A 24,375-nucleotide genomic window follows, 5' to 3' on the forward strand; every position below is an offset into this window, starting at 1 on the left:
AATGAACTCCTACCTGGGAAGGCCATCTTCTACCAGGGTTGGAAATATCTGCATTTGTTATACTCCTATACAAAGGTTGTTTGAACGCTCCTTAAGGGGGCTGGACCTTGCATTCATTGAACCCCGTGCTGTTCCAATATACTTGGTTCAAGAGGATTGCGTGGTCTCCATTCATAAATTGGACTGTGGGGAATTTTCCTCTTCAGTGGCAACCCAAAACAGAGACCACCCTACCTCCATCCGCTTAATGCCTCCGACTCCACGCCCACCATAATAGGAAGCGTCCACCGTTGGCCACTTCTTCTTGGGAAGCCCATCATCATCTTCCTCCTGAAAGAGAGAGAAAATATATGCATCAACAATGAACGATCAGAACTTCTAATCCTCGGACAGAAAGAAGTTGTGGTGAAGAAGATAAGATAAAGATAAATCTTTATTGTCATTTTTTACTATGAGCACACTAGCCCACATTAAAAATGAAATTCTGTTGCTTGCTCTCAAGAAAGTATATGTCTACCCACAGACATACATAGCCTGCATATACACATGCTATATACATATATACATACACATACATACATACATGAGTTACTGAGTTACTTGGCAATAAATTCACAGATTTTCTGGAGAAATATTTCAACTAAACAACGGGGACAGTGAGTTAATTGATACAGAACATTCCTGTCCCCGGCAATCTAAAAATTATAGCATTATCAGTGCATGTAACACAGGGCTGTGTGTGTGGACAAGAATATCAAGCTAGCTGACAAGCAAAATCAAGCTTTTAATAGCGAGTGCCACACCACGTGCACTAATCAAACAGGTGGTAAGAAAATAGGGGAACTCAGGAACCACACAGGTTATGTAGAAAGTAAAAACAGGGTCAGTCATAAAGGACTCAAATGTCTATACACCAATGCACAGAGCATGAGCAACAAACAGGGTGAACTAGAATTCAGGTAAATGAGGGCAGATATGATATTGTTGCCATTACGGAAACATGGTGGAATGAAACCCACAAATGGAACACACAGCTAGAGGGATTTAAATTATTTAAAAGAAACAGACCAAATAAAAGAGGAGGTGGAGTTGCTCTCTCTATAAAAAATAACTACATCTCTACAGAAATAGAGCACAACAATGATGAAAACTGTCTTGAATGCATTTGGGTCAATATAAAAGGGGGAAAACGATATTGCCATAGGTGTATACTATAGGCCACCCAACCAAATAGAGGAAATAGATGAACTTTTTGCTAGTCAGCTAACTAAGGTATCACAATAGTAATGGGGGACTTTAGTTACCCTGACATCAACTGGGAGACAGACTCTGCACCAAGTGGAAGATCAAACAGATTCCTGACAAACCTAGCAGACAACTTTGTCTCCCAAAAAGTAGAGAAGGGAACTGGGGGATTAGCCAGATTGGACCTACTTCTCACTAACAGAGATGAAGTGATAGAAGGTGTTGAAGCCGCAGTAACCTTGGGGGGGAGTGATCATCCAATATTGGAATTCAACATTATGCAAGCATAAGCAATAGAACAGAGTCTTGGACTTTAAGAGAGCTAATTTCAATAAACATAGAGAGAGCTTGGGAAGGATTGCATGGATGAGAATCCTCAAGGGGAAAACAACTCAAGAAGTTTGGGAAATTTTGAAAAGTGAGATTATAAAAGCCCAGTCTAGCACAATACCAACGAATAAGAAAAATAAGAGCTCTCAAAAGAAACCAGCGTGGCTGTATAAAGAACTCCCTAATAAATTGAAAGACAAAAAGGACAAGTATAAAAAGTGGAAAGAGGGGGCACATAACTAAGGCAGAATATCAGCAAATAGCCCGAGCCTGCAAAGATGAAATGAGAAAAAGCTAAGGCTCAAAATGAACTAAAGCTTGTGACAAAAGTAAAAAATACAAAAAAAGCTTCTTTCAACATGTAAAAAACAAGAAAAAAGTCAAGGAAATGATTGGTCCATTAGTGGGAGAAAGTGGCAAGAAGGTGACAAGCAACAGGGAGAAAGCAGAACTATTTAACTCATTTTTTGCATCTGTCTTTACACAAAGGGAAAAAACAGTCCAACCTATCAAAAACAGTACCATAAAAAACAGATTAGAAACAAGATAGGCAAGAAAATGGTAAGTGAGCACCTGTCCAGCCTAGATGAGTTCAAATCACCAGGACCAGATGGATTACACCCCAAGATTCTCAAGGAACTGGCAGATGTGATCTCAGAACCACTGAACTATATCTTTCAAAGATCTGGAGCACTGGGGAACTACCAGAGGACTGGAAGAGAGCTGATGTAGTTCCCATCTTCAAAAAAGGGGAAAAAATGGATCCAGGTAACTACAGACCTATCAGCCTGACCTCAATACCAGGGAAGATTCTGAAAAAGATAATCAAATAATGAATCAGCGAACACCTGGAGGCAAACAAACCAAAAGCCAGCATGGGTTTGTCAAAAACAGATCATGCCAGACAAATCTTATTGCATTCTTTGACCAAAATTAGTGGATCAGAGGAATGCTGTGGATATACTTTAATTGGACTTCAATAAGGTATTTGATAAAGTAGATCACAACCTTCTACTTGATAAGATAGAAAAATGTGGGTTAGACAGCATCACCACCAGATGGATTCGTAGCTGGCTGACCGGCCGTACTCAGCATGTGGTCCTCAATGGAACCGCATCTACATGGAGGGATGTGTGTAGTGGGGTGCCCCAGGGCTCTGTTCTGGGCCCAGTGCTCTTCAACATCTTCATCAACGATTTGGATGAGGGGATACATGGGGAACTCATCAAATTTGCAGATGACACCAAGCTGGCAGGAATAGCCAACACTCCAGAAGACAGGCTTAAGATACAGGAGGATCTGGACAGACTCAAACCTTGCACAGAAGTGGGGGGAGTACAGCAAAACAGACACAATGAGAGTGCTTAAGCATTCTTACCTCTCTAGCACATATGTGCACAAATGACACAAATGGATTACCAGGGGTGTATATGATGGTTACTCAGCCAAGCCAAATGTCTTGACTGGGGAAAGAAAGATTTTTCTCTCGAAGCTGCACTTACTGATTTAGCAGGAGGATCCTTGGGGCTTACGGATGAGCTTCACCCAAGTTCCTGGTGCTGGTGCTAAGAAGGCAAGCGGGGAGGAATGTGGCTGTTCTCTCCAAAATACATAAATGGGAGGCTGGGAGGGGGTGGCTTTTCTACTTGGGGGGGAAAGAAACATTAAAAGCTTCTCTCCATTATAAAACTGGGGCCCTGCAAGGCCCAGCATCTCTTTCTGATAAACAACAACAAATACAAGTGAAATTTGCAGTGAGCAGAATCCTGGGATTCAAAGCTGCAGCAATTGCCACGAAGGTAAATCAATTCAAACTAAAGCATAATCTTTGCTCTGTATTAATGCAGGTAGTCCTCGACTTACAACCACAATTGAGCCCAATTTTTTTGTTGCTAAGCGAGACGGTTGTTAAGTGAGTTATGCCCGTTTGACGACTTTTCTCGCAACAGCTGTTATATGAATCACTGCAGTTGTTGAGTTAGTAACCTGGTTGTTAAGTGAATCTGGCTTCCCCGTTGACTTTGCTTGGTGACAACATGACCTCGGGACACTGCAACAACCATCACGGGTCAGTTGCCAAACATCCGAATTTTGATCACGGGACCCTGGGGATGCTACATTGGTCATAAGTGTGAAAAATGGTCACAAGTCACTTTTTTCAGTGCCGTTGTAACTTCAAAGCGTCACTAAATGAATGCTTGTAAGTTGAGAACTACCTCTATTGCAGGGGCCCCCAAACGTTGCAGCTTAGCAGCCTGGCTGGGGGGGGGGCAACAGGGGAACTGAGCTATGCGAGTGGTGGGATATCACGCATGTGCACACATGCATCTCAACTTGTGTGAGCAGTAGGTTGGCGCACACTTGTATGTGGGTGCAGCTCAACCTGTGCACATTGAGCTGCACCCCTGTATGCACGTGCACCAGCTCTCAGCTTGCGCAAGTTGAGCCATGTGCACGGTCTCAGGGCCCGGTTCGAAATAGGCCACAGCCCAGTACAGTGCTAAGGCCCTGCTCTGTTGGCGACTGTCCAAATCTTTCTTTTTCTGCTTTTACACCTTAATTAAAAACCAGCTGAGTTCTACCTCTTTATTCTCTCCCTTTCTGCCCAAAAATTTTTGTAAGTTTTTTTTTTTTTGCCTGAAATCTGGGAGGAAGGCCATCTTTTCCCTCCTTCTTCGCTTTGTCACTGCCCAGGTCAGCTTTCTAACACAACAGGAAATACCAAACCCTGAATGTGCTCTTGGCCAGAGCATGAAAAGCCTCCCAGTTATTTCAGAATTAAAGCCCCCACCCCGCACAGAAAATGCCCAGCCATCGTAGCCCTGAGGGTCATCAATGCAGCTACAAGTCAGGCTGCCCTGTTGGCCTGTCCCATTTTCTACTTCATAGGGGAAATATTTGGAAGAACAAAGCCAGCAGAATGTCATCACCACGATGGAGACGTACAAAAGCATTTTGCTTCCTTTGGAGGTTTTGCCGCCTCGTCTGGAGACATGTCTCACTATAGCCTGCAGAGATGCAGGGAAAGAAAGCAGAGCCGTGGAATATCCAGGCGTATTATTTCGTTCACCTATTCTGCGGAATGGCTTGCCTTCAGAAATTGTGGGTGCTCCATCACCGGAAGCATTTAAGAGACTGGACAGCCATTTGACTGGAATGATAAAGGGCCTCCTGCTTGAACAGGGGGTTGGACTAGAAGATCTCTCAGGTTCCTTCCAACTCTTGTTATTCTGTTATTCCATTTCCAGATGACCTTCTAGGAACCTAATGCTTTGTCTCTGCCTTGCTTTAAAAGCCAAAAATAGATTTTGTCGCTAAAGTTAAAAGAGGTACCAGAATGCCCTTTGCATCTCCCTGGTGCCCAGATGTGCTGACCAACAAAAATAGTGAGGGATAACGGCAGTTGTAGGCCAAAACATCTGGAAGACCCCACAGTGAGAAAGGAAGTTAGGGTTTGTCTTGGCAAGGGTTCAAAACAGCCCATATGTTTATTGACAGGTGCTAGCAGACAAAACATCCGTTTGAAGGGCCATTCTCAACTTGCTACCAACATGTCTTTGCAATTTTTTTGTATTTTTTGTTGTTGTTAAGCATTTCCAGGAAAAGGTGTTCCAGTAAAACAGAATTATTAACGTGTTTATTGTGCCTGTCTGAGTTTGGGATTTCAATCAGGTGAGGTAAAATGAAGAAAGTTCTAATTTTGCTTCATTGCTGCCAGCATATAGTCAGAGCTAGAAATGAAAGTGATGACACTTTCCCTTTTCTCTGCCTAAAGCAAAAGAAATGATAAAACATGCCGCTTCTTTTGAGCAGCTAATTGGATGCTGATATTAGAAAGTAAGTCTTAAATTACTGAAACGAGGCAAAGGTGATCTCCCCTCTGCTGAACTCAAGTGTCCCCAAGCCATCCTTAAATTGGCAGAAAACAGTGTGACCTATTCCCGAATGCTTGTTGTGTCTGTTTCGCTGTACTCCCCCCACTTCTGTACAAGGTTGGAGGCTGCTTGTGGACCATAATAGACTAAGGCAGAAAATATCACCGAGACTAAACTAATGGTCAACTCAGTAAGACATTTGACCAAATAGACTACAACCTACTTCTTGGTAAGCTAGAAAAAGGTGGAATAGACAACATCACCACCAGATGAATCTGTAACTGGCTGGCAAACCATATTCAATAAGTAATCCTCAATGGCACTACATCCACATGCAGAGAGGTAAGCAGTGGGGCACCACAAGGTTCCGTCTTAGGCCCAGGACTCTTCAGTATCTTCATAAATGACATAGATGAGGGACCTGAAGGGGAACTCATCAAATTTCCAGATGACACCAAACTGACAGGAGTAGCCAACACCCCAGAAGACAAACTCAGGATCCAAAAAGATCTTGACAAACGTGAACAATGGGCCCTATCCAACAAAATGGACTTTAATGTGGAGAAAAGCAAGGTTTTACATTTAGGCAGGAAAAACCAAAGGTACAAATACAGATTGGGTGAGTCCTGGCTCAAAAACGGCAACTGTGAGAGGGACCTTGGAGTCCTAGTGGACGATCACTTGACTATAATCAGCAGTCTGCAGCAGCAACCAAAAAAGCTAATACAATCCTGGGTTATATAAACAGAGGCATAGAATCAAGATCACGCATAGTATTAGCACCGCTTTACAAAGCCCTAGTAAGACCACACCTGGAATATTGCAGCCAGTTTTGGTCACCATATCACAAAAATGTTGAGAGTTTGGAAAAAATTCAGAGAAGAGCAACTAAGATGATCATAGGCCTGGAGATTTTTAAAAAGAGTCTAGACAGCCACTTGTCTGAGATAGTATAGGTCCTCCTATTTGAGCAGGGGGCTGGACTAGAAGACCTCCAAGGTCCCTTCCATTCCATTCCATTCCATTCCATTCCATTCCATTCGTACCACTTTATAAAACCCTAGTAAGACCACACCTGGAATACTGCAACCAATCATGGTCACCATACTACAAAAAAGTTGAGACTTTGGAAAAAGTTCAGAGAAGAGCAACTAAGATGATTCAAGGCCTGGAGACTAAAACATATGAAGAACGGATGCAGGACTTGGGTTTGGCTAGTCCATGGGTCGACAATCCGTGGCTCTTTCAGCCTTCTCCTGCGGCTGCCAGTCCTCCTCCTCCATTTGCAGAGAGAGAGAGACAGAGAGAGGCACTTGCGCCTCTCTCTCTCTCTCTCTCTCTCTCTCTCTCTCTCTCTCTCTCTCTCTCTCTCTCTCTGTGTGTGTGTGTGTAAAAAAGAGAGTGGCCTCATGCTGTTCTCTGAGAAGCTGACAAGCCTATTGGGTGGGGCTCCTGCCTTTGCTGCGTCTCCACAGGAAGCAGGAAGCAGCAGAAAGCAGGGCAGGAAAGCCAGCCCAATAAGAACGTGTGTCAGCTCTTGCCAGGTGAGCAGATCGGACAGAGAGAGGGAGAGAGAGAGAGAGCCGTGCTGGCTCAGGAATTCTGGGAGTTGAAGTCCACGAGTCATAAAAGAGCCAAGGTTGCCTACCCCTGACGTGGTCCCTCCACTGAGGGAGACAATGATCGGGCGAGAAAGGAGGCAGAGAAGGTCTGAAACAGGGATTTTTCTTTCTCTTTTACCTTGCCCCTCTCCTGTCTTCTTCACCTTTTCCCATTCCCTTATGAACTTGGTTTCTACTTGAATTTTACACTATACCACACTGGAACTTTTAAAAAGAAGCTTTTATTTATTAAGTGTATTTGCCACCCATCTCACTGTGGATTTTCTCTGGGCGGCTTATACGGCAATAAGAAGGGGAAAAAATGAAAATAATGTAAACAGAGCAGAAGTCAAATAATAGAACCATGAAATAAAAAAATGAACACAGGAGAATCCATGGCTATGATGGGTGGAGAGCAGAGAGCAAGGGTGGCTGGCTGGCTGGGTGGCTGGGTGGGTGGATGGAGACTGTCATCAATCCAGCAGCCACAACTAGCATGGAAGCCCCCACCCCCCCTTTGGCCCGGTCTTCAGGCTCTTGAGGAAGGATAGGAGGATGGGGGAGGATCTTACCTACAGGGATGGGGTCAATTAAGTCAAGATGGTGCACATGTATGACCACTAAACTTCTTGCCTCGGTTTCACAGATGTCACCCAGCTGTGTGTGTGGGGGGGGGAGGGAAGGGCGTCACTGACCTCATCTTGACTTTTCTTACCTCTGTGAAAAGGGCACGTGACCTTCAGGTTCCCAAAAGAGGGCCCATTGCTAAAGCAAGCAATATCCTGTGGGATTCTGGACAGATATTTACAGATGTTCAGGATAAGTGCTGTGGTTTGCGGCCATCAGATGCCTCACAGCCACCACTAGTTAAGGGAGCCTCTGCTGTGGCTAGGAGGCTTGAAGGACTCACCAGCTTTGCAATCCCTGGTTCCTCCCTTTATTGTTGCTCATTAAATTCACACCTTCCAAAGACAGATTTGGCTGCTCATCTGTCCCCAGTCACAGCCAGGCAAGAAGCCACACATTGCATTTCCTTCTGGCTTCTGTCCCTGCTGGCAGTTCCTCTCCTCCTTTTAGGTCTACCAAAGAAGAGTTATTCCAGGGTTGTTGTTGGAGAAGGAGGGGAGGAGGAGGAGGAAGAGGGCCACACAACATGGGCTTTGTAATATTGTCGTACTTGATAAACGGCATGGGTTTTTCTTGCATTTTGATTTTATTCCCCTCTTTTAATAGAGCTTATCAAACCCTTGCAGACTGAACTGTAAAGGTAAAGGTAAAGGTTCCCCCGCACATGCGTGCTAGTCGTTTCCGACTCTAGGGGCCGGTGCTCATCTCTGTTTCAAAGCCGAAGAGCCAGCGCTTGTCCGAGGACGTCTCCGTGGTCATGTGGCCGGCATGACTAGACGCCAAAGGCGCACGGAACGCTGTTACCCTCCCACCGTGGTGGTCCCTATTTTTCTACTTGCATTTTTACGTGCTTTTGAACTGCTAGGTTGGCAGAGCTCTTTATACCGTTAGTGGATGGACTGATTGATAATTTCTAACATTCCTAAACTGCAAGATAAAACAACTATCTTTGCTGTCCAGGATAGGATAGTATTCATCTTAATAGGATGTCTATAGCTTGTCTTCCGATAAGAGAGAACTTGTTAGTGTTAATTAGCATCTGATTTGTCTCTTTGGGGACTCAACCGCAACCTTTTGCAACCTTCACTAACATCGTAAATTTTATGCTCCCTTGTTCTTCGGAGCTCATTTAAATGAACATGAGTGGTATTATGAAATGCAAATACGTCTCATGCTTAACTTCATGTAACTGATTTCCTATGCAAAGGGGAGGATGATTTTGTCCCTTCCAATCAACTTTTCTTTTGTAATTTCCTTTGAGTCTTAACTATAAAAGGGAATGTAAGATGGGTCTCAAGGTTCCCTCTTTGAATGGGAGGAATCCTTTTTATCAGAACATTCTGAATAAATCGTAATAAAATGATCTTCCTGCCTCAGGCTGCTTCACTGGAATCCATGCACGAGCCTAGGGTCAGATCTGACTATCAATAGACTTAGCCACCTGCCCTCAAAAATTTTTAATTGTGAAATATTATTTAATGTTCAAAGGGATTGTTCAGGAAGAGAGAAACAGAGAAGGGAAAAATCTGGAAAATATGAATAAACCCTGATAAAAAGTGAGCCTCCATCTTTGCTCTGCAGATGAGCTGCTTCCCGATCTGAAACGATTTGCATCATCTGAAAGCAGGCCTGGCCAGAATCCCTTAGCACTTGTGCAGGGTTAACCCAAGACGAAAGAGCCCTTGCTATAATCGTACCTTTGAGGAAGGGCAAGGGAGGGGAGGATTACAACCAGTGGTTTAAAACTACAAGGAGGGAGGTTCAGGCTAGACGTCTGCAAAACCTTCTTGAGTGCAGCAGCTGTTTGGCTGTGGAACAGGCTGCTGGATACAGTGGTAGGACCTCCTTCACTAGAGGACCCCAAGAAGGTCATCTATCCAAGATGCTCTACTGCAGGGGACTCCAAACTGGACAACTTTAAAACATAGACTTTAACTCTTCAACCTTCCCTTTTGGTTCTGTTAGGGGAGACCTAAGGGGCCTGTTGCTGAAGATGGCCAACTGGCTTCCTTTCCTCCTCTCCAACATCAGTTCTTTGTCATACTAACAGGAGGCATTGTGCAAATCCCCTTCCATTGCAGTGGAAACTGAATCCCCTCTGCTCCTTAGTACTATTAAAGATGAGATTTGGGCCAAAGCCCAAGGAAGGAAAGGTACAAGGTTTTCCGTTCCTACTTCTCCATCTTCCATTAACAATTAATTCATCATGCCTTTCTCCTGCACTGCGGGGGCAGATGCCGTAGGCTCCCTGCCAACCGTTTCTCCCTTCTGGGTCAGAGGAGTGAGCAGCAGCAGCCCCTAGCCTGCAAAGGTAGAAGCAAATGTGGGAGGAGAAGCAGATGTCCTTGATGGAGCTCATAAATCATCTTTTCTGAATTAGAGCCCTGTTTTGGATTGATCCTGGCCTGCCAAAACTTTGCTGAATATCTTTGTCTTGTAGCTAAATGGATGGAGTGATATCAGATCTAAACTCTCTCTCTGTGTTTGGGTGTGTGGGTGTGGGTGGTTCTTGACTTGGCTGTAGAACCATTTGAGGGAGAAAGCCTGTGGACTGTCAACAAAGACTCACGAAGCATGACAAGACTGGGCTGTTGGCTTGCTCAGACTGAAACCCATAGAAAGAAAATTAATTTAGCCTTGATCTCAAAGCTGCAATATTTAATTATAAGGCAACAAACACACCTCGTCTTGGAAAATCCACCATATAATCAAAGCATAACATGTACTTAAAACCCAACATGCAACCACAATGTAGGGTAGAAGCCACAATGATGACACCATGATAGAAGAAGAGGTGTCAAATCTGCAGATGAAATCAAGCTAGGGAGAATTGCTAACATTTTGGAAACTAGGTTTATGATCCAGAAAGATGGACAGACTGTCCAACAAGAAATAATTCAGTGGTGAGAAAAATAGGCAGGAAAAACCAGAAGCACAGGTATAGAATAAGTAGTACCTAGCTCAACAGCAGTAACTGTGAGAGGGACCTAGGAGTCCCTCCTAGTGGATAACCACTTAAGTAGGAGACAGCCATGTGCTGCAGCTACCAAAAAAGCCAATGCAGTCCTAGGTGACATCAACAAAGAGATAGCAAGAAGACCTTGAGAAGTGATAGTACTGCTTTATACTGTACTGGTGAAGCTACATTTGAAATACTGCATCCAATTTTGGTCACCACATTACAAAATAAAATACCAAGGTCCTAAAAAGGGTGCAGAGAAGAGCAACAAAGATAAGGGGTCTACATTGTACAATGAATGCTTAAGAGAACTAGGTATGTTTAGCCTAATGAAGAGAAGAATTAGGGGTGACATGATAACTATCTTCTGTTATAATACTTGAGGGGTTGTCACAAAGAAGAGGGAAATGACTTGTTCTCCAAAGCACCAGAGAGAAGGACAAGAAGTAATGGGAAGCTCATTGAGCTCATTTCTCACTAAGGAGAAATTTCCTGACAGTGGAAACAATTATCACTTGAACAACTGGCCTCCAGGAGTTGTGGGTGCTCCCTCCCTAGAGGTTTTCAAGAAATAATTGGACAACCATTTGTCAAGAATGATATAAGGTATCTGACCCTATGATTCTATGATTGTGGAGGTCATCATTGTGGCTACCCCTTTTTGCAACCAGTACACCCAGCAAAGCAGTGGTGCTCCAGTTCTAATCAATTCACTTTCCAAACCGAGGAGAAACCTTTGGGTTAATACTTGGTTTTCCCAGAACAGTTAAAACTTCTTGAAAAGTTCCAGGGCAACGTGTGTCATCACACCACAGCTTAATTTATTGCCGTCTTTCTCAACCTCACCAACTTTAAGACATGTAAACTTGAACTCCCTGACTCATCTTACTATTACATGGATCTCCTGCCTGTAAACAAACCATTTCTGAAGCACATTAAAACAAAGAATTAACACCAATCTAACCAGAAAGCCTCCCTTTTATCAACTTCAGACTGTCACTGTGGAAAATGATGAATGGCATTTGTAATGCAGTCTTCCGAGCAGCTACTCTATGTTTACATGCTGGAGTAAATGAATAAATAAGCTTGAGGAACGTGTAATTGGACCAGGGAACCAGCAACTCTCCACTGGAAGTCTCAGGTGACCTCCGTGCACTGGTCCAGAAGAGTCTGGGATGAGTGGTACAGGTAGTCCTCAAGTTATGACCACAACTGAGTCCAAAATTCCTGTTGCTGAGTTAGACTGTTAAGTGAGTTTTGCCCCATTTTACAACCTTTCTGGCCACAGTTGTTAAGTGAATCACTACAGTTTTCACTTAGTAGCATGGTTGTTAAATGAATCTGAGTTTGCTTGTCAGAAGGTCGCAAAAGGCGGCAGGGTCACATGACCCCACGACACTACAATGGTCATAAATATGAGCCAGTTGCCAAGCATCCAGATTTTTGATTGGGTGTCCATGGGGATGCTGCAACAGTTGTAAGTGTAAAAATGGTCATGTCACTCTTTTTTGTAACTTTGGTCACTAAATGAATGGTTGTAAGTCGAGGACTACCTGTATTGACCTGCCTGGTGCATTAACAGTGCCAGACTCCCATTCTGTGTCTGCCACCACCATCTCTACATGGGGCTGCCCTTGAGGACCACTCGGAGGCTTCAACTGGTGCAGAATGCGGCTGCGCGAGTTGTGATGGGGGTTTCCCGATACTCCCATGTAACACCTCTACTCCGTGAGCTGCATTGGCTTCCGGTTGCCCTCCGGGTGAGATTCAAGGTGCTGGTGATGACCTATAAAGCCCTGAATGGCTTGGGTCCGGGATATCTAAGGGAACACCTGCTTCCTGCATCAAGTTCCCTTCGTCCAGTGCGCTCTCACAAGGAGGGCCTTCTCAGGGTGCCGCCGGTAAAAGATTGCTGGCGGGTAACACCCAGGGGGAGGGCCTTCTCTGTGGGTGCGCCAGCCCTCTGGAACCAACTGCCTGTAGAGCTCAGGACTGCCCCTGACCTGCGTTCATTCCGCCGGGGCCTGAAGACCTGGCTCTTTGAGCTCTCCGGCCCAGGCTGAGAATTTTTAACTGGGGTTTTTATTTTCAGGGATAATTTAATCTTTTTAATTGTCTTTTAACTTTTGTATTTTGTATTGGTGTGATTTTAAAATGCCCTGTAAACCGCCCTGAGTCCTTCGGGAAAGGGCGGTATATAAATCTAATAAATCTAATCTTGAGTTTTTTTTAGCTTTTCCGGCCATGGCCCCCAGTTCGGACGTGCTTTCCAAATGGCTTCTTTTCCTCATTTGCCATTTTCTGTCCATGCTGGCAGGGTTTAGGTGGCAACCCAGAGAGGGAGAATTACCTGGTCTTCTGCTCATCCCCTTCCAGGGACCTTGAAAACTGAACTGCACAAACCAAATGCTTTATGAAAATACAGATTCCACAACAGCATTGAAAAACATTGAACAAAATGTTGCAAAGGGTCAAAGCACTTACCTCACTGTCTTCCATCGGAGGGGGTGGGGGCTCTTTAATAATCTGAAATGGATGGAAATGAATACAGAATATTACTTTATGTTAACTTTCAGGACCCATCCTCAGAAGACTATTTCTAAACATTTTCTGTCTCCGTTTAAAACCACAGCCTTCACCTAGAGATCTGGCAGGTCACCTTCTCAGAAGCTGGCAAAAAAATCTGAATTAGAGGAACACAGAGAGAATTGGGGTGAGGCAGAAAAGAGGAGATGAAGCTGCAGAGAAGGAAGGAAGAACAAAAGGAGAAAAGGAGGGCTAAGAATGGCAAAGAAAGAATAATGTCATTATTTAACCCTCCCCAGCCCTGATAGAAAGAACTTCATAGCAAACAGAAAATGTTGCATCTTCTCAGACTCAGCTTTCTTCTCTACCTTCTCATTTATGTCAGGGGTGTCCAACCTTGACAACTTTAGAATTGGAATTAGAATAGAATAGAGCTGGAAGGGACCTTGGAGGTCTTCTAGTCCAGCCCCCTGCTCAAGCAGGAAAACCTATACCATCTCAGACAAGTGACTGTCCAGTCTCTTCTTAAAAAACTAATTCATGGTTCTGATAGATGAGACCATTTAAAAGAACTTCAAGGCAAGAATTTCTTCCTTAAAGAACATCTTTATTTGGCTACAACATAATGGCACATGCAAAGGTGAACTCAAGACTAAATTCTCCTCCCCTCGGTTACAAAGTTGCAAGTTGCAATTCCCACCCCAATTTGCTGTCACCAATTGTTAGAAAAGGTGGGCACTCCTCTCAGCTCACCAAAATGTTATCAGCAATGACCTTGGTTCCCATGCATGTGAGTTGTTTTGGCTAACTGAAAGCTACACCCCGCCTTTCCCTCTTCTAACTAAATAGGTGGCAATGAAGACAATGAAAATGGCTTCAGTTCGGTTTGTCACAGTGTTAACACCTCCAGTGATGGAGCATCCACAATTTCTGGAGGCCAGCTGTTCCACTGGTTAATTGTCCTCACTATTAGGAAGTTTCTCCTTAATTCCAGGTTGCTTCTCTTTAAGATCTGTGGATTTCAGGTACTAAATATTGACGGTTTACCGCCAAGGAAAGCATTAACACATACATCAGATCCATGCACACCAGCCTCCTTCAACACGAGAACTAGGAAGATCTCACTGACATCAGTGGTGTCACAATAGGAAAGATGCATAAGCACCCTCACGGGGTGACAGTCACTGGTTTCAATTTGATTTTGCAATCAACTCCACCCGTTTTAATGGATGTGCAATGATAAGGTGCAATTACAAAGGGGTGGGGAGTTGATCACTACTAATGTGAATGGTCTCTATGGAGAACTCCACATAGGCACATATGCTTCCTAATAGGATTGAGAAATAGTGCCAAACTGGCTGGAAAGTGATTGTCAAAGGATTGTTAACTTCATTATTGTTTCCTCCAGATTGATGGGAAAATGTGTAAGCTGTATCTTGAAAGGTTCTTTGGAGGATTCAGCCCAGGGCCTGCTTTCCTTCCCCAGCTTCATTCAATATTCATCAAGCAGACCCACTGGCTTCTTCCTACTTTTCCTGTCTTAAAGGCTGGAATGCAAACCAGAGATTTTCAAGATTCTTCTTTCCACGTGATTTCCTATGAGATGTTTTCTCTCTGGAATACGGCCTTTGTTAATTTCACTTTCTTTCCATAGTGCTTTTCCGAACTGGGGACGTGGCTCTGACTTGCATTTAAACTTTTGTGAGAAGATTTGCTGAATTTGTCCTTCAGGAGAAATATAACTGCTAATAAAGTCCAAGGATAGAGGTCTGGTAGAAACTGTAGTTATTTGAAAATAAGTTGCATTGCACAGTCAGGGTGCATTTGGGCCTTGCAGGATGCTACTGGACACAAATAAGGCCTTTGGTTTGTATTGCAATTGTGGGGCACCATTTTTTGTCTGCCTTTCTTGATCCCCACCCAGATGACTATGATTCCAGCTCCACTATTTCTTTCTAAACAGAGATCTGTATGTTTTTCTTGGATCTTATGATATGATGAAGGGAAGGGAAAGGAAGGGATGGGAAGGGAAGGGAATGCAGAATAGAACAGAATGAGATTAATCAAGATTAGACTAGACTGCAAGACAGAATGGAATGGAATAGAGTGCAGAATAATAGAATAGAATAGAATAGAATAGAATAGAATAGAATAGAATAGAATAGAATAGAATAGAATAGAATAGAATAGAATAGAATAGAATAGAATGGAAAGGAATATAGAATGGAATGGAATGGAATGGAATGCAGAATAGAATAGAATAGAATAGAATAGAATAGGATAGGATAGGATAGGATAGAATAGGATAGGATAGGATAGGATAGAATAGGATAGGATAGGATAGAATAGAATAGAATAGAATAGAATAGAATAGAATAGAATAGAATAGAATAGAATAGAATAGAATAGAATAGAATGGAAAGGAATATAGAATAGAATGGAATGGAATGGAATGGAATGCAGAATAGAATAGAATAGAATAGAATAGAATAGAATAGAATAGAATAGGATAGGATAGGATAGGATAGGATAGGATAGGATAGGATAGAATGCAGAATAGAATAAACAGAACAGAATAGAATGTTTTTGAGCCAGAGAAAATAGCCACTGATGAACTGTTATCACTTAAGAGGTGGGTTTTTGTACATTAATTGTTTTTAAAAAGTTGGGCGCTTTACAGAGAAGTAAGTGTGTGTGTGTGTGTGTGTGAGAGAGAGAGAGAGAGAGAGGGGGGGGGAGATTCATTCCTGAAAACTATTATTCCCTGCAGTTCAGTTTTAATTTCCTGCACTTCAAAAGATATGTGACACTCCTATTTTTCTGGCTCTCTTTCTCATTATTCTCTCTTTGCCATTCTTAGCCCTCCTTTTCTCCTTTTGTTCTTCCTTCCTTTCTGCAGCTTCATCTCCTCTTTTCTGCCTCACCCCAATTCTCTCTGTGTTCCTCTAATTCAGGGGTGTCAAACTGCCGGCCCACAGGCCGGATGCATCATAGCAAAACCGTGCCCACCCCATTACTGGCAATGGCAAAAAAGTCGGGATACGTTGCGACGCGTCACGTGACATTGCGAATCTGACACCCCTGCTCTAATTTATTCCCTCCTCCTGGGGCTCAGGGGCATCATCTCCCTCTCCAAGTTTAAGAGCAATATTTTTTTAATGTTATATCTTTTATATAATCATCCTTGTGGTTTACAAAATAAAAAAATATTAAAGTGCAAAAACAAAATTCCAGTAACTGAATTTTAATGTGGATGAAAATGAAGAAGGAAAAAAAAAGGAAAGGAGAAGCTAACATTTACCCAACATATTAAGATCCCACCTGGAAATTACATTATTTGTGTCACAATTCATGGACACTACTTGCATCACTTTGTCTTCCTGGAAAACACTTTCTATTGATGTGCTTTGTTTATTCTTTGGAATGTACATTTGTTCATATTTGTTAACAAATATAAATATTAAATTTATATTTAGAAATTATTACCCTTGTTTTGGTTACTCAGAAAGGCTGAGAAATATTACGTAGGTGTGAATGCTGCCAGAAAACAAAGTGGTGAACTTTTGCACTAGAGCTTTGTTTTTGGTTAAGACTTGTGGATTTCAACTCTCAGAATTCCTCAGCCAGCCTTGGCTGGGGAATTCTGGGAACTGAAGTTCACAAATCTTAAAGTTGCCAAGGTTGGACATTCCAGGTCTAAAGGAATAATGTCCACTGAATTTTATCAAGGATGTTCTTGTTCATGTTTTGTCATAGATGTTCTTGCAAACTTGATGAAAGATCAACAACCAAGAGTAGCAGAAGACCTCCCGGGCAGCAAAACTGCTAACAAATCTGCCTAATCTGGAATGGTCAGCTGGCTATTGTGTCTTCAGTTGCTTCTGTCTTCTTTCAGCTGCTGCCGCAGTTTCCTATTGCCTGCAGAAAGCAGATCTAGAACCACTAGATCTAGCACCCATTTAGGGCTGAGGATGATTGTGCAATGGCATACTGAATAAACTTACATAAAAATAGCAAAAATTGAAATCTCATGGAATCCTAAATCCCATACATTCCCAGAAATCTCACTTCTGAAGGAATACCCACAGGACCCGTATTTTTAGATGACCTCATCTGACAAAGTAGCACAACTGACAGAGAGGACTTCTGCCTCTTTACAAACTATTCATCATAAGCAGCCTTGTGGCTTTCTCTGGGAGTGATTTTCTCCCCTTTTGACGCAGAAGACCAGCCAAAGTGAGAAGAGATTCCAGTGACTTACCACAGTGCAGCAAAGTGGCCAGAACCACCACAGGAGCGCCAGAGCCAACAGAATGAAGAGGATCAGCAAGATAATGGCCAGAATGGTCCCATCAGACTGTAAAGGAAGCATCACAATTAAGTCAGGGTGGAACAAGGCTTAGATATTCTGTTCAATCCGTCAATCCTTGTACAGATTTTGAGTCAACTGCAATGCTCACTTGAGTCAGCCATTAATTTTTCCTATCTCTTCCAACCTAATTTTCTTCATGGTGCCAATCAGAAGATAAAGTTGGGGAATGAAAGCACAAATGCCCCCGGATTCTTTGGGGAAGAAAAGCATCAGAGTTAATGAAAGAGATAACTAACAGTTAGTCCTCGACTTACAACCACAATTGAGCCCCAAATCTCCATTGCTAAGCAAGACAGAGTTTTGCTCCATCTTATAACCTTTCTTGTCACACTGAATCACTGAAGTTGTTAAGTGAATCTGGCTTCCCCATGGACTTTGCTTGTTGGAAGGCCGCAAAAAAGGGGATCACATGATCCTGGGACACTGTGACCGTCAGTGGAACTCCGGATCGCCCTCGACCTTCGCTCGTTTCGCCGGGACCTAAACACTTGGCTATTTGACTTAGCCGGCCTGGACTGAGGGGTTTTAAGGTTTTAAATTTTAAACTGTTTTGGGGCTATTAATTTTATTTTATTTTAATTTGTACATTGCACTGTTTTAATTTGCCCTGTAAACCGCCCTGAGTCCTTCGGGAAAAGGGCGGTATATAAATTGAAACAAACAAACAAATAAATAAATAAAATAAGTACATGCCAATTGTCAGGCGTCTTAATTTTGATCACATGACTATGGAGATGCTGCAATGCTCACGTAAAAACCTGTCTTGTCACTTTTTTCAGTGCCATTGTAATTTTGAATGGTCACTAAACGAATGTTGTAAGTCAAGGATTATCTGTATTTGCAACCCATTTCTTCAGCCCTGTTGAAGCCCCAAAACTTTAAAACTGTAGCTTCAGTAAGGTTGAAAATGTGATTTGCAAGTTGTTGCACACGAGATAAAGGTAAAGGTAAAGGTTCCCCCGCACATGCGTGCTAGTCGTTTCTGACTCTAGGGGCTGGTGCTCATCTCCGTTTCAAAGCCAGAGAGCCAGCGCTTGTCCGAGGATGTCTCCGTGGTCATGTGGCCGGCATGACTAGACGCCAAAGGCTCACGGAACGCTGTTACCTTCCCACCGTAGTGGTCCCTATTTTTCTACTTGCATTTTTACGTGCTTTAGAACTGCTAGGTTGGCAGAAGCTGGGACGAGTAACAGGCGCTCACTCTGTTATGCGGCACTCGGGATTTGATCCACCAAACCGCCGACCATCTGATCGAGAAGCTCAACGGCCTAACCCACTGAGCCACCGTGTCCCTTTTGCGCACGAGATAGGACGACCCAAAATCAAGCACAACAGGGACACTGATATGCAAAATATAGTAATCACTGATGAGATGGAACAAGAAGCTCAGTCCAACTTACTTTCACACAGCACATAAGAAATTCAGGCCATTTGGACACTCTTATAAAACCCTGGCCATATTCACACAATGCCTGGAATCATGCTTCAGGGTGGTGTTTGACAACTTCAGAATGGGTGGATTTTGCTCCCAGAAATTCCCCATTCAGCAGTCTGGCTGGGGAATTCTGGGAATTGCCAAGTTTGAGAAAGACTGCTTTAGAGCAGGCTGGCTGGGGAATTCTGGGAGTTGAAGTCCACAAGTTTTAAGGTGGCCAAAGTTTGGAGACCCCCACTTTAGAACTTTGACTCCCAGAAATTCCCCAGTCAGCAGTTTGCCTGGGGAATTCTGGGAATTGCTAAGGTGGAGAAACATTGCTTTGGAGCAGGGGTCTGCAAACCTGGTAACTTTCTTGTGAGCTTCAACTCCCAGAATTCCCCAATCAAGGCTAGTTGGGGAATTCTGGGAGTTGAAGTCCACAAGTCTTAAAATTACCAAATTTGGAGTCCCCTGCTTTAAAGCAATGATTCACAAAGTGTTCAACCCAACTATCTCTTTTCCAGACATTGAATAATCTCATTAAACACCATCCACCCCAAAATACCCCCAGACTCCATTGTGTTTCACAAGGATCTCAGCAGCAGCAGTCCAGGACTGCATCCTCAATTCACAAACAAGTAACCAGAAATTGCTGTATTACTCCTAGGATGTGACCAAATTGCCCCTTAGGGGTAACTACCCTCAGTTGAAGAACCTCTGCTTTAGAGGATCAGCAAGGAAGCTGCAATGACATCCTGGCTTGAAAGCACAAACTGCTCTGGTCAAGTCGGGATATATTATTTTAATTGGAAGAAGAGAGGGTGTGTATTCACAGATCTCCTTCCCAACCCCAGAAAACTACAGCTTGCGCTAATCCAGCAATCACTGGATGGAATATAAATTTTAATAGATCTGAATATACCAGACTGAAAACCATTTCAGCAGATTCGCCACCTCTTCCAGAGGTTTTCCTGTCATTAAAATGCCCTGAAAATGGATTATTTCACTTTGCTTCCAAATGTAATCTCAAGTACAGACTATGCATTTCCCCAAACCAGCTAATATTTCTGAATCATTCCTCACTGATGTCATCAGGCTTTGGGGATCAGCTAGCAAACAAAATTAGGCCTGGCAAGACTTAGAGACTTTGGTTTTCTAGGACCAGACTTTTAAAATAACAAAAATGACCCACGGGTAAGTTACATCTGCTGTAAAATAGCCCTCTGGAGTTTGGCTGATCCTGGCACGCCAGAGGATGGGTTGGTTGCTCCTGTGTACATGCGTGTTGATTATTCAGCAACCAGGAGCTGGAAGCAGAATCTGGTGGTTGCACCGGATGTGGTCTTGGGTGCCCAACTCTCACGTCTCCTGTTTCATGGCTCAGAAAAACCCATCTAGAGCACCAAAGCTTTTGGAGGGCCCCACCTTGAAGGAATCCACATTAAAGAATGGCTAGAAAATGCAAACTGACCAGAATGGAAGTTTGCTGCCTGTCCTGATGGAACAACTCTGTAGTCTAGAATTTCAACCTGAGATCTTCTGACTTGCCAGCTGATGATCCTTCTAGCTTGAGAGTGAATTGGATTGTCGATATACAAAGGTTAATAGAGTAACAGAGTTGGAAGGGACTATGGGGGTCTTCTAGTCCAACACCCCCCCCCCCGCTCAAGCAGGAGACTATATACCATTCCAGACAAGTGGCTGTCCAGTCTCTTCTTAAAAGCCTCCAGTGATGGAGCACCCACAACTTCTGGAGGCAAGCCATTCCACTGGTTAATTTTTCTTACTGTTAAATTTCCCCTTAATTCTAGGTTGCTTCTCTCTTTGATTAGTTTCCATCTATTGTTTCTTGTCCTGCCCTCTGGTGCTTTGGAGAATAGGTTGACCCCCTCTTCTTTGTGGCAGCCCCTCAAATATTGGAACACTGCTGTCATGTCACCCCTAGTCCTTCTTTTCAATAGACTAGACCAGGGGTAGGCAACCTTGGCTCTTTTATGACTTGTGGACTTCAACTCCCAGATTTCTCTGTACTCTTTCCAGAGTCTCAACGTCTTTTTTATAATATGGTGATGAAAACTGAATGCAGTATTTTAAGTGCAGTTTTCTATCTACACGATGATCCACCATGAAACCTCTATTCCTTCTCTGAGCCTTTCCCCACTAGAGACCCTTAGTGTACCCCAATCCTTGCTGTATTGACATATTATTTTGCTTGGATCATGATAGGCTTTCCTGGCTGGCTAACAAACATCTATTGTCCCCAATGACGAAGAGAGAGAATTATTTGTGGCTGTTCATTGATTGCCCTGGATATTCCACACTTCTTCGAAGATACAGAGACCATCCCAAGAGTCTACCAAAGATCACTCAGGGCTGATCTGGATATAATAATTCCTTCCAGAAATGTCTGTGCGCCCACCATCAAGCTTAGACATTACGGCCCAGTGATAGATTAAACCAGAAAGACAAATTGGTTTTTGAACTAAAAAGACTTGGCAAAAAGATGTTCCAAACCATGGGACAATATGGGAATGAGATAAAAACTACCCTTGCATTTCAAGGTCATACTGATGTAAACTGTAAGTGGGAAAGAGGCAAAATCACGGTGCTGGAAGCCATGGGTGAAGCTTTCAGACTACCCGTTCTCAACCTGAAGATGCTCTGTAATAGTAACTGTCTGGTGTCTGGTACAGCAACCAAACAGGACAGGGACAGACTTCAACTGTCAGAACCTGTTTCTTCGCTGGGGGGGGGACTGGTTAGCTCTTTTTTCCCCCTTCTGCAGGTTCTGCCATATTCCTGGGGGGTGGTGGTAACCTGTTGGGGAATTGCAATGTAATTTCTTCCTTTCATTTAGCCACTACAACGTATCCTCTCCACTTCCTCTATCCGCTTGCTCTTTGAGCTGTTCCCCTTGATGTCAGCCTGGGGTGAGAAAGGAATGTGCCTCCAGCCATCTGGCTTATTTCTCACTGCAGAAGGGAAGGTGCGAAGGTCCAACAGCATTTTCACAGCCTTGGGAACGCTGTCTTATCAACCCCGTTCCCACAGCGGACTTAACACCTGGGGATTGGCCCGTTTGAACTGACCGGATGAACTCTTGGGGTGGGGTTTGCTTCTTATTCCTTTCACCTATTGATTTGAGCGGGAAACCTTCAGATCCTGCCTTCTATGTCCGCTGTCAATTTCTCCTAGTAAAAGTTCGTTTTGGGATAAAACCGTTCCAAGAGTTCTGCTTTCTTGGGAAGAGGTTTTGAAGCGGGTCCTTACATCAACAGATAGTGAAGACTGCAGGACAAACAAGCGCAACCAGCTTGCCTTCCGTTGAGAACTTGTATATTGTGTGGGACAGAAGGAGGACTGCACACCCCTCACATCCTGGACGCAAACTGGTTCAACTCCTTCCCTCAGGATGGCGCTATAAGGGCATTGCATGCCAAGACAACTAAACAGAGGAACAGGTTTTCCCTCATGCCATCAATCTGCCGAATACCTAATTCTCTCAGTTCTCTCTGTCTATGTGTATTTACCATTTAGCATCTCTCTAGTTATTATTATTTATCCTCAAGGTTGACTCAGCCTTCCATCCTTCCGAGGAAGGTAAAATGAAGACCCAGATTGTTGGGGGCAATTAAGCTGACTTTGTAATAATGCCGCTTGGGGGGTGTATGAAAGCCCTAATAAGCAGGCATATACATAGAATGAAGGCTACTGCTAAGCTTGTAAGCCGCCCTGAGTCTTCGGAGAAGGGCGGGATATAAATGGAATTAAAATAAAATAAAATAAAAAGAAATATTATCTTCTTTACTCCCCCTTTTATTGGTATGATTAGTATCTTCTTGCTTTGCATGTGCACTGAGTGCTTTCGTACTGGAGATAAATTCCTTGTGTGTCTAATCACACTTGGCCAAATAAAGTATTCGACTCAACTCAATTCAATTCAAACAGTAGCACCTGACCCAGAGAGATTAATGAGAAAACCTAAGTTTGTGTGCCAAAAGTGCCATAGTCAACCCACAGCGTTCCAGGGAGTATGGGCAATATTAATCTCAGAAGGGCCACCTCTGAGTTGGTTTATATGAACCCACAGACCTTGTGCATGGAACATGTATGCTTAGGGATGTGACCCTTGTTGATTGGACCCTGGTCAAGTTGTCCTCAATGATCCCATGTGCTCAGACATATGAGTTTGTCCTGTGCTCTTAATTATTCTTTGAGCGATTTCATTTCCAAGAGGAAAATGAGTTTAATACAATTACAGAAAAGAAGGCCATTTAAGTTCAGTCTTCACCATCTCTTCAGTGTATGTTTATATCTTTAGGTATTTGTTGTTCTAAGCACATAGCTTTCTACAGCAGAAAAGAAAATCTCTTTTTCTCCTTGTTTAATGTTCTTTTCTCCAGGCTAAAATGTATGTAATTTCTTTTCTTGTAGTTGATTTATCCCCCCTGTAGGTCTCCTCAAATTGTTTCCATCCTAGGAATGTTCTCCTTGAACCCCTTTGGTGCCCAAACTAAACAAAGAGGAGAGTCCAAATAAGAAATAATGCCCCAATCCAATTCTTTGCAAAATTCTCCACGCTCAGAGCCAGAAGAGATGCAAAGTCTATGGGGTTCTCAAATCACAAATTCAGAATGTAACTCAGGAAAGGAGCCAGATAATTGTTTTCAATTAAAGACATACCAAACAGCAGTAGGACACATTAACTCTAGCTTTAAAAAAATAGTTTGTTAATGAATAACTTTAATCTTGTTGCCAGTTAATGCAATGTTTCGAAACATTTTCTACTGACTACTTAGCTTGTGTAGTTATTTTTAGAACATTTTTTGTCAGAATTGTCAGAAACAACCCCACTGTGATACTGAACCACATTTCTTATGAAGCAAAGATGCTCAGGTTGCCAGATGTTTTAAAGTGACTCTGCACAGCTGAAAAAGATCAATTTCGGATCACTCCCATCACCATGTTCCTGCTCAGAGAATGCTCGCTCTTGCTTTCTCTCTATTAGGGGGCTCCAACCTTGGTAACTTTAGTACTTGTGGACTTCAAATCCAGAATTCTGGGAGCTGAAGTCCATAAGTCGTAAAGTTGCCAAGGTTGAAGACCCCTGCAGTCTCTAATGCTACCTTCAGCATTTTCCAATCATCATTTCTGCCAAAAATCACAGCAATGAGGACAGGCTTTCTATCACTTCAGTGTGGCTGGGGGATGCTGTGAAGACACCAGAAGTCATTAGAGGAGAAATGTCCCCAAAGCAATTTTGCCAAAATGGTAGCAAGACAAGCTCATAAATCTCAGGTTTCCAAATTAGAACCTGCAAAGATCCTCTGAGCATTCCCCTCTCCCTCTGTTTTTGAGGTCTTCTACTCCAACCCCTGCCCAAGGCAGCAGTCCCTATGCCATCCTGGACAAATGGTTATCCA

The 24,375-nt window shown here is 43.2% G+C and overlaps 1 protein-coding gene across 1 annotated transcript in view; it reads right to left on the reverse strand.

The window, feature by feature from the left end:
• ANTXR1 (ANTXR cell adhesion molecule 1) overlaps positions 1 to 24,375 on the reverse strand; it is a gene marked incomplete at its 3' end in the record, with an annotated part of 177,486 nt that overhangs the window by 28,040 nt on the left and 125,071 nt on the right. Inside the window, exons 13-15 of the mRNA XM_081333597.1 lie at positions 17,425 to 17,520; positions 13,122 to 13,163; positions 235 to 330 (exon numbers count right to left, since the gene is read on the reverse strand). Coding sequence (XP_081189723.1) covers positions 235 to 330; positions 13,122 to 13,163; positions 17,425 to 17,520 — 234 coding nt within the window. The remainder of the gene's footprint in view (positions 1 to 234; positions 331 to 13,121; positions 13,164 to 17,424; positions 17,521 to 24,375) is intronic.

Source organism: Vipera berus, assembly GCF_964194415.1.
Source record: "Vipera berus genome assembly, chromosome: 8".
Taxonomy (NCBI): Eukaryota; Metazoa; Chordata; class Lepidosauria; order Squamata; family Viperidae; genus Vipera; species Vipera berus.